A 13,703-nucleotide genomic window follows, 5' to 3' on the forward strand; every position below is an offset into this window, starting at 1 on the left:
TCACGTCGGGGTCACCAATGTTGAGCTATCAGCGTTTTGATAGCGGCCGAATTAAGAGATAAGGTTCAATTTTATAATTCAATTTATTGTGGGTCAATTTAACCCCAAAACAAATTCCGCGGCCGAACCAAAACAATGCCGAATTACAAGTGCCTAAAACCTAAGAGCTTGCGCAGAAGCTCCACCAAAGCTCCCAAAGTGCATACGCTACAAATACCAATAAAGCGCATGCGAAACTGGGAGACAAAACAGAGAAGAATACACGCTGACAACAACAGCTGCAGCTAAGCATTTTATGATTATTTTAAATGCACTTTTTGGTGGCTGCTTGGCCCAACATCCTCCCCCCATTGAAGGGTGGACCTACAATAACACTGTTAGAAGGGGCAGCAGTCACATCATTGCAGTGGTTTTTCCGTGGGTTGTCTTCCCTAGCATAGAGCGCCGACACATCCCGTGATAGTTCACCGCGTCCAGAAAACACCCAGCCAAATCGAGTATTCTGAGCAATGGGGAGCCCGTGACCTAATCGGATTTGGCCAGCCGACAATAGGTCAAAGAATAAGCTGGCTCCAATCAACAGGTCCACTCGCTGCGTTTTGTGGAAGTTGGGGTCAGCTAGATCCATAATGCCAGGAATCTTCCAGCCCGAAGCATCTACGTCCTGGCTAGGTTGATAGTCCGTTATATGTGAAGCTACAGTAGCCTCAATTTCCACTGAATACGTGCTAAGGCGGGACTTCAAGCACACATTAACGGATGCTCCATCCCTTTCAAACCCAGCGCCGCCGAAACCGGCCACCGTTGTGGAGCATTTGGAACGGCCAAGCTGAAGTTCATTCGCCAGCCGAGACGAGATGAGGTGCACTTGTGAACCGGAATCCAATAAAACTCGGCAAGGCAAGAAGGCTCCAGATCGACCACGAACGAGTACATTGGCTGTTGGCAAGAGCACTAGCTCAGCATTGCGATCCTGGTTTATAACAGGGTTGATTGAGCGGGATGAGTGCGCAACAGGCACCGATGGGACGGGAGACTCGTGCGGGTGAAATCTGCCCGCGAGGGTGCAACAAAATATGATGACGATGATTGCACGTCGAGCAGTGGGAAGCTGAGCATCCGCGAACGAGATGGCCATCCTCCAGACAAACAAAACAGCGAGCCAGTCGCCGCACTTCGTCGTACCGTTCCTCTATTGTCAAAGCACTAAACTTTGAACAAGAAGGAAGCTCGTGCACCGAAACACCACACAGGGCGCATAAAGCAGGACGGGCGTTAATAACCATGCACGAAGATCGGTTATTCGAAGATCTACCTCGGCCCACTTGGTTAGCTGGTGGATACGCCGCCAAAGAGAAGTCGACGCATTCAAGAGTCCGGCATCTTTGCTCCAAGAATCGTGCCATGGACTCCCAAGACGGAAGGCTGTTGTTGCTTCCGGCGAGAGTGTCTTCCCACTTGGCCTTTGTGGCAGGATCCAACTTCTGCAGGATAATCTGGATAAGCAAACATCCTTGGATCTCGGCAGCTGATCCGGAACTCATAAGAGCACGCATATGCCTATTGAACCGATCCGATAGCTCCCGCAAAGTAGCAACAGACCCTGACTCGACCACACGAAGCTGCAGGATCTCATTAATGTGAGACTGAAATATTAAACGCCGATTACTAAAACGATTGCGCAATAGGTCAAGGGCCACATCGTAGTTCGCGTCAGTAATTTCCAGAGCTCTCACCGTATCCAAGGCTGACTCGCGCAGGCATGAAATGAGCCACCGGAGCTTCTCCGTTTTCGTTAGGTGGGGATGGCTGTCAATCGTGGTCTTAAAAAGGGCGCAGAAATCCGGCCACTCGGCATAGCCGCCGCTGAATGTTGGCATCGGCAACGGTGGCAAGGAGGGGGCTGGCTTGTATGGCATTGGCGATACACTGGCACCGTCGAGAAGTGTGGAGTGGGCAGCGATTCTCATGGAGCGCTTGGCAACCTCCACCTGAATTTCTACTTGCACATCAGTCGCCAGCTGCGAGAATCTCCAATACAGATCACTCCCGATCTCGCTAAAATTAAGCTCCTCCAACTCCTCTTGAAGCGCGGTAAACCGCTCACGCAAACGCTTCTCCACTGACTCCAGCGCCATAATGGAAGAATCCTCAGTCCGCGCCGCAGCCTTCACCTTATGATGCAGCGCCTCCATTTCCTGGCAGGCCACCTCTGCTCTTCTCCGCAGCATCCTTTCCCGGGTTGCGGCAGCAGCTCCAATAGTCTCAGCTCCAGACTCCATTCTTCAATTAAAATGCAACTTGTACCAACAACAACAAGGGCACTTTCTTGGCACTTTTAATGCTGATCACAATAATAAACCGGGATGAAATCACGTCGGGGTCACCAATGTTGAGCTATCAGCGTTTTGATAGCGGCCGAATTAAGAGATAAGGTTCAATTTTATAATTCAATTTATTGTGGGTCAATTTAACCCCAAAACAAATTCCGCGGCCGAACCAAAACAATGCCGAATTACAAGTGCCTAAAACCTAAGAGCTTGCGCAGAAGCTCCACCAAAGCTCCCAAAGTGCATACGCTACAAATACCAATAAAGCGCATGCGAAACTGGGAGACAAAACAGAGAAGAATACACGCTGACAACAACAGCTGCAGCTAAGCATTTTATGATTATTTTAAATGCACTTTTTGGTGGCTGCTTGGCCCAACAACTTCCAATAAATATGAGGTGGAGACCATTGCGGTTAATCCGACCACATTCTTTTTTACTTCCATCTGCAAAAGTTGTGGTGACAGATCAAACCGGGGACTCGTTGGACTCTTATCTTTCGGCTCCGTTAAAATCGATGGACCTGTAAACCAGATCAATTCCACCATCTCCTTTAAGTCTCCACCTCTTGACACGTTATCTGCCGGGTTTTGTTTAATTGTTAAATGCCGCCACGTGCTATCCTCTGAACACTCTTAAATCTCAGCAACTCTATTTGATACGAATGTTGACAAGGACGATGGATGGAAACGAATCCAATGAGAAGTAACTTCTGAATCCGACCAATATTCACGTTCGATCGGTACTTTGATAAGAGGCTTGATCTTGTGGCAGAGATTTGCGAGAAGGTGAGCGGCATATACCTTAAAATGGGGGGCGTCTTTGCCTTGAGCGTCGCTACTTTAGACTTTGCAGTCAACAATGAAATTTTAATACCTTCTGTAGATTTGCAACGCAGGCTCCTATCGATGCCTCAGAATTTGAGTTGGTGACATCGACTCGCTCATCATAAATTTTGGTATTGAGATATCTTCTAACTGCGACAGGGCTAGCTGTATTTTGTTCCACGCTGTTTCAAAGTGCAGCGAAATAGACTCAGGCCAATCTAGCTTATTGAGCCATAGTTCCTGCAACAGGACCTTTCCCTATAAACATTGGGCTCAATAAGCCAAAGGTGTTAATTAGCTTTGATGCCATCGAAAGAATGTTCCGTTTAGTCGCCCTTGACCCATGACTGAAGCATCAGTTTCAAATTGAAATACATAAGCTTTAGTAATCAAAGCGATTCCCAATGTTTTAGTCAGATCTGTGTCAAAAGTGTTATTGGCTTAACGGTGCTCTCTGATGCAGTAACTTTAGGCGAGTTTGAAAACCACTTACTAAATTCAATCGTAGCGTATTTAAGTTAATACATTTTCTTTAAATTCGGATCTCGAGATAATCTTCTCTAAAGCGACAAAAAACTGCGTTTGGCTATCTCGAATGAGTTGCCCAAAACGCTTGGATTCTACTTAAATGGAAATCTGACTTCAAATCGACCTGAAGGCATTATTCTAGTATTCTTCTGTTAATAATTTTCCTCACTCCTGTTCAGGCGACAAAATCTTTTTAGAAGATGGAAATTCTTCCAACGACCAGAAGATTTTCAAATAGCTGTCTATTGATTCTAGTAATTCTTTTTGGCTGCTCAGGCTAGAGACTGGCGGTTGAGGAGATGAGGAATTTGCCAAATTATTTTCCAGGTACTATCCATCCAAGGATTTTTTTAAACCAACGCAAAAAAAAGCTCAAAAGCCCAACTCAGCTTCAATTAACATATTTATCCGCTGAGGTTTATAAAAATAAAGGTCTGCTAATGGTGAGTTCTTTGGTAGGGCCCAATCTTTCACGTTCACTGAATAGTCAGCCTGAAATTGTTCTCAAAACACACAAGTCGAACGGAAACTCACAACCATTAATTCTCCCATTCACATTTTTGTTCTTTACTTGGTAATTAGCTTGACCAATCCCAAGGATCTGTATGCGTTAAACAAGATCTTCAGTAATGAAATTCATTTGTGATCCTGAGTCAAGTAATGCTCGGGCCATTATGTGCTCGGCATTATTGAACGCTTACGATCAACGTCGCTAGGAAAACCCTTTATATGGATAAAGCATGCATATCATCCATATGATATGGAAGGACTATCATGCGTTAGCGTTGGAAGAGGATTTTCGTTTGTAGGTGGTAACGCTAGGTTATTTTTAGTCACATCTACTAGAAGACACAATACTAGAAGAATGGTGCAGAAGTTTGTGGCGCGATCTCGCACAAATTTGACATCTAGTCGATTTATACTGCGCCACAGTGACCTTTTCGGAAAAAAATGTAGATAAAGGAAGGCTGACTTAACAAACTCAAACCTTAGCATTACAGCAAGGCGAGCTAACGGACTATACTACTAATACTAATTTTCAGTGAATTGTGATCGTTATTTTGACTGTTTAAGAAGCCATCTGCGAGAATCTCCAATACAGCTCACTCCCGATCTCGTTGAAATTATTAAGCTCCTCCAACTCTTCTTGAAGCGCGGTGAACCGCTCACACTAACGCTTCTCCACTAACTCCAGCGCCATAATGATGCGCCTTGTAACTTTCTGACCTCTTTATAACAGGTCAAAGAAAACTGCCAAGAAGATATAAATAAATAAATATAAAGGGGGGTATATGGCTTTGGTATAAGGGAGGAGTTACCTTTTCACAAACACATAATGTGTCAAAAATGAAATTTAAGCAATTCAACCTTACTGGAAGTATTTTTGCGCATCATCGCCTTACTATGTGAGCTAAAGAAAATAATCGTATGATGTAGCCAATTTTTTTTTTACTATATGTTTAAAATCTTTTCTTAGATTTTTGGGGAAAATTTGAAATCGATATCGCAACATATCTCAATATTTATGGCGGCTCTGTACAACGCCAACCACTGTGCACTGGGCCAAAAAGTGACGAACTACTACCAGGGGTTTGCCAGTCTTCAGCGGACATGTGCTGGTACCTACGATTTAATACATTTTCTAAATCGGACCACAGCGGCAATTCCTTAAATTTAGTACGCTTTCTAATATTTGCCTGGTCACTGGATCCAGTCTACGCAAAAGTAAATTAATAGTGATTGAGTTTGCAATTTTGTACATCTCTTATGGATAATATTGATCTATGAATCCATGACACAGTCTTTATGAGACACTTTAACGATTCGGGAGAAATTGCGGGAGTTTGTCCGACTGTCTGTCTGTCAGTCTGTCTGTCGGTTTTTACGCAAACTAGTCTCTCAGTTTGGGAGCTATCGAGTTGAAACTTTGCACACATCCTTTTTTTCCTTGCAGGTAGTATATAAGTCGGAACGGCCTGGATCGGTCGACTATATCCTATAGCTGCCATATAACTGATTGATCGGAAATGCCATAACATTGGTGTTTTTTAAGTTGGAGGGTTGAGACATTCCACACATCTTATATTTGGCCAAAATATCTTGTCTACAAAATTTCATAAGGATCGGCAGACTATATCCTATAGCTGTCATAGATCGATCGGAATTGGCATAACTTTGATGTTTTTTAAGTTAGAAGGATGGGACTTGGTACAGATTCCATTTTTGAAAAAATAATCTAAATTTCATAAGGATCGGCCGACTATATCCTATAGCTGCCATATAACTGAATGATCGGAATGATTGGCATAACTTTGGTGTCTTTTAAGCTAGAATGATGGGACTTTTTACGGATTCCATTTTGGGCAATATAATCAGATTTGCCAAATTTTACAGGGATCGGCCAACTATATCCAATAGCCGCCATATAACTGAACGATCGGAAATGGCACAACTGCGAGGGTATATCAACTTAGGCTCCGCCCGAAGTTAGCTTAGCTTTCTTGTTTTTCGTTGATAACAACTATTTAAAAAAAAAATTTCCAAAAATGTTACCAAAATTTTAAATTTTTTTCAAAAAGGTGTTTCAAAAATCCAATTTTGCTTTGCTTTTACTTGCTTTTTTTTCCTTCGTTCAGTTTCTAGTTTTAGGTCTGCACTAAAAGAAAATATTTAGTCTTTTCATTTCGGATGAGATGATGATTCTGACAGGAATTGTGCTGTCAACGCGAAAGCACCTTTTTTCCCGGTTCATGGGAAATAACGTCCCAATGGCTGACGGTTTAATATTTTTTTCTGAAAATTTCCCAAATTCTTCTTTAAATATGCATATGTATAAATATCTAAATATTTAAGAATCTTGAAAGTTGCAATAAAATTTTTTATTCTTTATATAAAAAAAAAATTATTGAAAGTATTCAATTTTTTGGCCGCGCAAACCCACCTTCCTAACCCCTTAAAACCATTTATAACCTCCTCTAACCGGCGAATGCTTTGAAAAAGTCATGACTATCTAAAACTGTTTCCATGTTAAAAATGTCTCTATTGCAGGTTCAGCTGGTTTAACAAGGTTTACAGAAATTGTAGATAGCCATGACTTTTTGAAAATATGAGATTAAAAACTCCAATTAAATTGACGAAAATATTGGGTTTTTACCCAATTTTTACCTGTCGGGTCAAGCAGCCGCCGGAAAGAAGTTTGGCCGGCAATAATTTATTGAGTTCGTGACGTCATTCTCTTTTGTACTTATGTTCGCATCGCCCGCTCTGGTGCATTCGATCGGCCACCTGCATCTGCCGTCATGCACTAGCGTTTGTCTCGCTCTCTCCCGGGCTCTCTCGATCGCTCCGCAGCATCAAGCGTTGAGCCGCGCTCCCGTTTTGTATTCTAATTCGGTATTCACCCCCTCACAGTAGCATCTATCCATAAACAACTTTGTATAAAGACAAAAAATTCTAAATAAATTGTATGAAATTGAACTGTGCTTGTTTTTACTAAAACCAATATTTCGAACATTAAATATAACTCCCGAAAACGCTCTTTAACTGAACAATACCCTTGCAGAGGGTATTATAATTTTGGTCAAAAGTGTGCAACGCATTGAAGGAGACATCTCTGACCCTATAAAGTATATATATTCTTGATCATGATCACCTCCTGAGTCTATTTGAGCATGTCCGTCTGTCCGTTCCTACGCAAACTAGTTTTAATGCTTTCGAGTTGAAACTTTGCACACACCCTTCTTTTCTTTGTAGACAGTATATAAGTCGGAACGGCCGGGATCGTCCGTCTATATCCTATAGCTGCCATATAACTGATTGATCGGAAATGCCATAACTTCGTTGTTTTTCAAGTTAGAAGGATAGGAGTTTCAATGTTTCAGATTGTTTCGATATGCCAATTTTCATAAGGATCGGCCGACTATATACGATCTGCTATATATCTAATAATATAAGATGCGTGTCGCCACCTAACGGACTGCGACTCAACTGCAAGGGTATATAAACTTCGGCTCCGCCCGAAGTTAGCTTTCCTTACTTGTTTAATTTAAGTTCGTACACATACATTTCAAAAATGATATGTACTAGAAACAAGTATGGTCATCGCCATTACACGGCCTACATAATTCAATATATGGTAAAATTTGATTAATTTTTTTTCTTAGGTGTACCGCGGAAACTGTTGGTGATAGAACCTATGTTTGTTCTTGACTTTGGTTAATGGGAGCCTAAAGGTAATGGAGCAGGTAAAATTATGCGTGGAGGAAAAAAAAGTTGGAAATTGTAGGCCTGTGAAATTGTCGAATAATTTTGATAGACCATTCTGCCACTAACAAAAACCCGAATGTATTTCTCAAGTGAAAAGTATTCAGCAATCCAACAACAAACTGCCTTCTGATTAACACGTAAAACATAGACTGCAAGTGTTTTTTCTTCGCTTGGCGATAAAGGCAGCGAATGAGAAAACCCGAAAAATGTTTCTTGTAATTTGCCTCCGCCTATGGAAGCAATACATATATATGGCTTTGCTCTTTCTATATCAGGTTTACATATCACATTAAATCACAACAACTTATATATTTGGAGTTCTCTGCCGAAGTTGAGTAATGGAACTCGCACAACCTGACATCCTGCTCTGAAATTCAGCAATCGCAGGCCTTGGATTGGCATGATTTCAGAAAGGAAATGTTGTACCTTACCGAATTTCCCAAATTTTACCAGCACTCTCGGAAGAGACATCACTCGTGAACTGCACTCGTGCTTGCATGTTAGTTCCCCTATTTTACCCGAAATAATAAGTTTTTTTTTTTATTTGTTATTATTAAGTTTAGTTCTTTATTTTTTTACAAAAATAGGTTTAACTTATCATTGTTTATTTTTTTCCGGTAACACGAGAAATAACTCTCTCTGGTCAGTCTGTTGAATTTGCTCCCTTAAAAATGTATAAACATCGTCAGTATCACCAATTTTTTCCGGGTTTTGCAGTTTAGAATCCAAATTATAATAATAATATCCCACTCGTCTAACTGCAATCCAATGTCGCCTTCGTAAAGGTAATTTTAAGTTACCAATTTTGCAATCAGAGGGTATGTTTAAAATGAAGCCAACAATTCCATCAAGATTTATGCATGACGGGTCGTTCCGTTTGTCAAACCAAACGACATCGCAATTTTTTAATTTTAATGCAGCAATAATAACGTTTACGTCATAGTTTCCAAGACCAATAATGGATCGATGTGGATTTATCCATCCGATGGGACTTAAGTTATTACAAATATTGTCAAGATCAGATTTACTGTATAATTTGTTACCTGTAATATAATAATAAATACAATCGAATAAATATTAGTAAGATTATAAAATGTAAATAGAACAAAAAAGAAAGAAAAGCTAACTTCGGCCGAATCCGAAATTGACATACCTTTGCAGTTAAGTAGCAATTTATGTTATCACTAGGTGGCTATGTGGCGACACGCATTCCCTAGCTTGTAGCTAGCGCGTGAAGGCACTACATATAGCCGAAGAATTAAACATTTTCTGTGTGCGTTTTGAATTAGTGACATACAAAATGCAAGGTATGTTTTTCATAACATTTGCCAAAAGTTTGGTTTAGGAGAAATTTGTGTAGCATATACACAGATTGTGCTCGAAAATATGCGTCGATTTGGACCTCAACCATTTCAAAAGTTTTCAAACGGTATTCAGGAAATTAAAGAATTTGCAAAATGAAGATGTTTCTGAAGATGAAAATTTTTCACCGACAAAAAGTCCGGTCCGCGTTTGCCATATTTTTTCTTTTGAAATTTGAAAAAATTAGAGTGTGTTTGTTACTAAAATTTAAGCAAAGTTTGTAAGAGATTTTTAAATTACTTAAAGTTTTCTTAAAACAAGAAAGGAAAGCTAACTTCGGGCGGAGCCGAAGTTTATATACCCTTGCAGTTGAAGCGCAGTCCGCTAGGTGGCGCCACGCATCTTATATTATTAGATACATAGCGGATCGTATATAGTTGGCCGATCCTTATGAAAGTTGGCATATCGAATTATTTTGCCAAAAGAGGAATCCATTGAAACTCCCATCCTTCTAACTTCAAAAACAACGAAGTTATAGCGAGTTCCGATCAATCAGTTATATGGCAGCTATAGGATATAGTCGGCGGATCCTTATGAAATTCGATATATCAAATTGTTTTTCCCAAAATAGAATCTGTACCAAATCCCATCTTTCTAAATTAAAAAACACCAAAGTTATACCAATTTCGAGCGTTCTATGACAGCTATAGGATATAGTCGGCCGATCCTTATGAAATTTTGTACATAAGATAGTTTGGTCAAATATAACATGTGTAGAAAGTCCCAACCCTCTAACTTAAAAAACACCAAAGTTATGGCATTTCCGATCAATCAGTTATATGGCAGCTATAGGATATAGTCGACCGATCCCGGCCGTTCCGACTTATGTACTGCCTGCAAAGGAAAGAAGGATGCTAGCTGCCATATAACTTGATTGATCGGAAATGCTATAACTTTGGTGTTTTTTAAGTAAGAGGGTTGAGACTTTCCACACATGTTATATTTACATGTAAAATATCTTGTGTACAAAATTTCATAAGGATCGGCCGACTATATCCTATAGCTGTCATAGAACGATCGGAATTGGCATAACTTTGGTGTTTTTTAAGTTAGAAAGATGGGACTTGGTACAGATTCTATTTTGGACAAAATAATGTGATTTGCCAAATTTCATAAGGATCGGCCGACTATATGCGATCCGATATATATCTAATAATATAAGATGCGTGGCGCCACCTAGCGGACTGCGCTTCAACTGCAAGGGTATATAAACTTCGGCTCCGCCCGAAGTTAGCTCTCCTTTCTTGTTATTACTAACTACGCACCATGGTTACACTGCGAGCATGTTTGATTTTTTATAGAGGTGGGCATGGGCTGAATTTTTCGACACGGCCCAACACGACACGACAGCTTAGTTTTTTTAGCACGCATGCACACGCACGGCCAAAAATTTTGCCAATACGGCCCAACACGAAAAATAATATTTACATTACAAAAAATTTTTTTTTTCTCGAAATTTCTAGAAAATACAAAATTTTTAATGCTTCGTGTTTTGTCGTGTTTTGGAAGGTCGGCACGAAAACGCACGCACGCGTGTTAAATTTTAATTTTCAACACGAACACGCGTGGCCACGCGTGCCACGACGAAAACACGAGCCCATGCCCACCTCTAATTTGTTACTCGGTGCAATTAACCAATTTAGAAATGGGTCTGCGGCTGGATTTGTGCTATGTTTAAATATACATTGTACAATACGCTGTATACTATGTATACATTGACGAAGCAATTGACCACGTTCAAAGGGGAGTTCGGGAAGTACGTATCGTGGAAAAATAGGGCACAGACATATATAGCGGTCTATACATTAGACAGAAGATACGCGGCTGATCTGGCGCAATGTTTGTACAACGTTCCGGATGATGACTGTCCTAAAATCAAGATTTGCTTGCTAAAATTGAAAAATGTGATTCTACTGCTCCTTCATGCGTATACCGACCCTGAACTGAATTCCAAAGAGCCTATCCCACTGACTGAATTTGGGAAAGGGTACGCAGCAAATGAGGTTACTATATCAGACACCTATCACAAAACCCGACATAAACTGTACTTTGCGCAGCCTTGGGAAGGACATATATTTTACCACCCTTGATCTGACATCCGGGTTCCATCAGATCTACATAAAGGATCGAGAATTTGCAAAGACTAGTTGAATAGTTGAGCTATCAGCGTTTTGATAGCGGCCGAATTAACAAGACGAGGTTCAATTTTAGTATTCAATTTATTATGGGTCAATTTAACCCCAAAACTAATTCCGCGGCCGATCCAAAACAATGCCGAAAAACAAGTGCCTCAAACCTAAGAGCTTGCGCAGAAGCTCCACCAAAGCTCCCAAAGTGCATACGCTACAAATAACAACAAAGCGCATGCGAAACTGGGAGATAAAACAAAGAAGAATACATGCTGGTAACAACGACTGCAGCCTAGCAATTTTTGATTATTTTAAATTCATTTTTTGGTGGCTGCTTGGCCCAACATCCTCCCCCCATTGAAGGGTGGGCCTTCAATAACACTGTTGGAAGGGGCAGCAGTCACATCATTGCAGTGGTTTTTTCGTGGGTTGTCTTCCCTAGCATAGAGCGCCGACACATCCCGTGATAGTTCACCGCGTCCAGAAAACACCCAGCCAAATCGAGTATTCTGAGCAATGGGGAGCCCGTGACCTAATCGGATTTGGCCTGCCGACAATAGGTCAAAGAATAAGCTGGCTCCAATCAACAGGTCCACTCGCTGCGTTTTGTGGAAGTTGGGGTCAGCTAGATCCATATTGCCAGGAATCTTCCAGCCCGAAGCATCTATGTCCTGGCTAGGCTGATAGTCCGTTATATGTGAAGCTATAACAGCCTCAATTTCCACTGAATACGTGCTAAGGCGGGACTTCAAGCACACATTAACGGATGCTCCATCCGTTTCAAACCTAGCGCCGCCGAAACCGGCCACCGTTGTGGAGCATTTGGAGCGACCAAGCTGAAGTTCATTCGCCAGCCGCGACGAGATGAGGTGCACTTGTGAACCGGAATCCAATAAAACTCGGCAAGGCAAGAAGGCTCCAGATCGACCACGAACGAGTACATTGGCTGTTGGCAGGAGCACTAGCTCAGCATTGCGATCCTGGTTCATAACAGGGTTGATTGAGCGGGATGGGTTCGCAACAGAAACAGAACCGATGGGACGGGAGACTCGTGCAGGTGAAATCTTCCCGCGAGGGTGCAACAAAATATGATGACGATGCTTGCACGTCGAGCAGCGGGAAGCGAGTGAGATGACCATCCTCCAGACAAACAAAACAGCGAGCCAGACGCCGCAACTTTGAACAAGAAGGAAGCTCGTGCACCGAAATACCACACAGGGCGCATAGAGCAGGACGGGCGTTAATAACCGTGCACGAAAATCGGTTATTCGAAGATCTACCTCGGCCCACTTGGTTAGCTGGTGGATACGCCGCCAAAGAGAAGTCGACGCATTCAAGAGTCCGGCATCTTTGCTCCAAGAATCGTGCCATGGACTCCCAAGACGGAAGGCTGTCGTTGCTTCCGGCGAGAGTGTCTTTCCACTTGGCCTTTGTGGCAGGATCCAACTTCTGCAAGATAATCTGGATAAGCAAGCATCCTTGGATCTCGGCAGCTGATCCGGAACTCATAAGAGCCCGCATATGCCCATTGAACCGGTCCGACAGCTCTCGCAAAGTAGCTACATACCCTGGCTCGACCACACGAACGCCGATTACTAAAACGATTGCGCAATAGGTCAAGGGCCACATCGTAGTTCGCGTCAGTAATTTCCAGAGCTCTCACCGTATCCAAGGCTGACTCGCGCAGGCATGAAATGAGCCACCGGAGCTTATCCATTTTCGTTAGGTGAGGATGGCTGTCTATCGTGGTCTTAAATAGGGCGCAGAAATCCGGCCACTCGGCATAGCCGCCGCTGAATGTTGGCATCGGCAACGGTGGCAAGGAGGGGGCTGGCTTGTATGGCATTGGCGATACACTGGCACCGTCGAGAAGTGTGGAGTGGGCAGCGATTCTCATGGAGCGCTTGGCAACCTCCACCTGAATTTCCACTTGCACATCAGTCGCCAGCTGCGAGAATCTCCAATACAGATCACTCCCGATCTCGCTAAAATTAAGCTCCTCCAACTCTTCTTGAAGCGCGGTAAACCGCTCACGCAAACGCTTCTCCACTGACTCCAGCGCCATAATGGAAGAATCCTCAGTCCGCGCTGCAGCCTTCACTTTATGAAGTAGCGCCTCCATCTCCTGGCAGGTCACCTCTGCTCGTCTCCGCAGCATCCTTTCCCGGTTTGCGGCCCCAGCTCCAATAGTCTCAGCTCCAGACTCCATTATTCGATTAAAATGCAACTTGTAACAACAAGAACAAGGGCGTTTTCTTGGG

At 42.5% G+C, this 13,703-nt stretch overlaps 1 protein-coding gene across 1 annotated transcript in view; it reads right to left on the reverse strand.

The window, feature by feature from the left end:
- Nucleotides 1-8,487: 8,487 nt before the first annotated feature.
- LOC26515239 (josephin-like protein) overlaps nt 8,488-13,703 on the reverse strand; it is a 28,910-nt gene continuing 23,694 nt past the window's right edge. Inside the window, exon 2 of the mRNA XM_014908621.3 lies at nt 8,488-8,994. Within this exon, the coding sequence (XP_014764107.1) occupies nt 8,549-8,994 (446 nt within the window). The 3' untranslated portion in view covers nt 8,488-8,548. The remainder of the gene's footprint in view (nt 8,995-13,703) is intronic.

Source organism: Drosophila ananassae, chromosome 3L, assembly GCF_017639315.1.
Source record: "Drosophila ananassae strain 14024-0371.13 chromosome 3L, ASM1763931v2, whole genome shotgun sequence".
Taxonomy (NCBI): domain Eukaryota; kingdom Metazoa; phylum Arthropoda; class Insecta; order Diptera; family Drosophilidae; genus Drosophila; species Drosophila ananassae.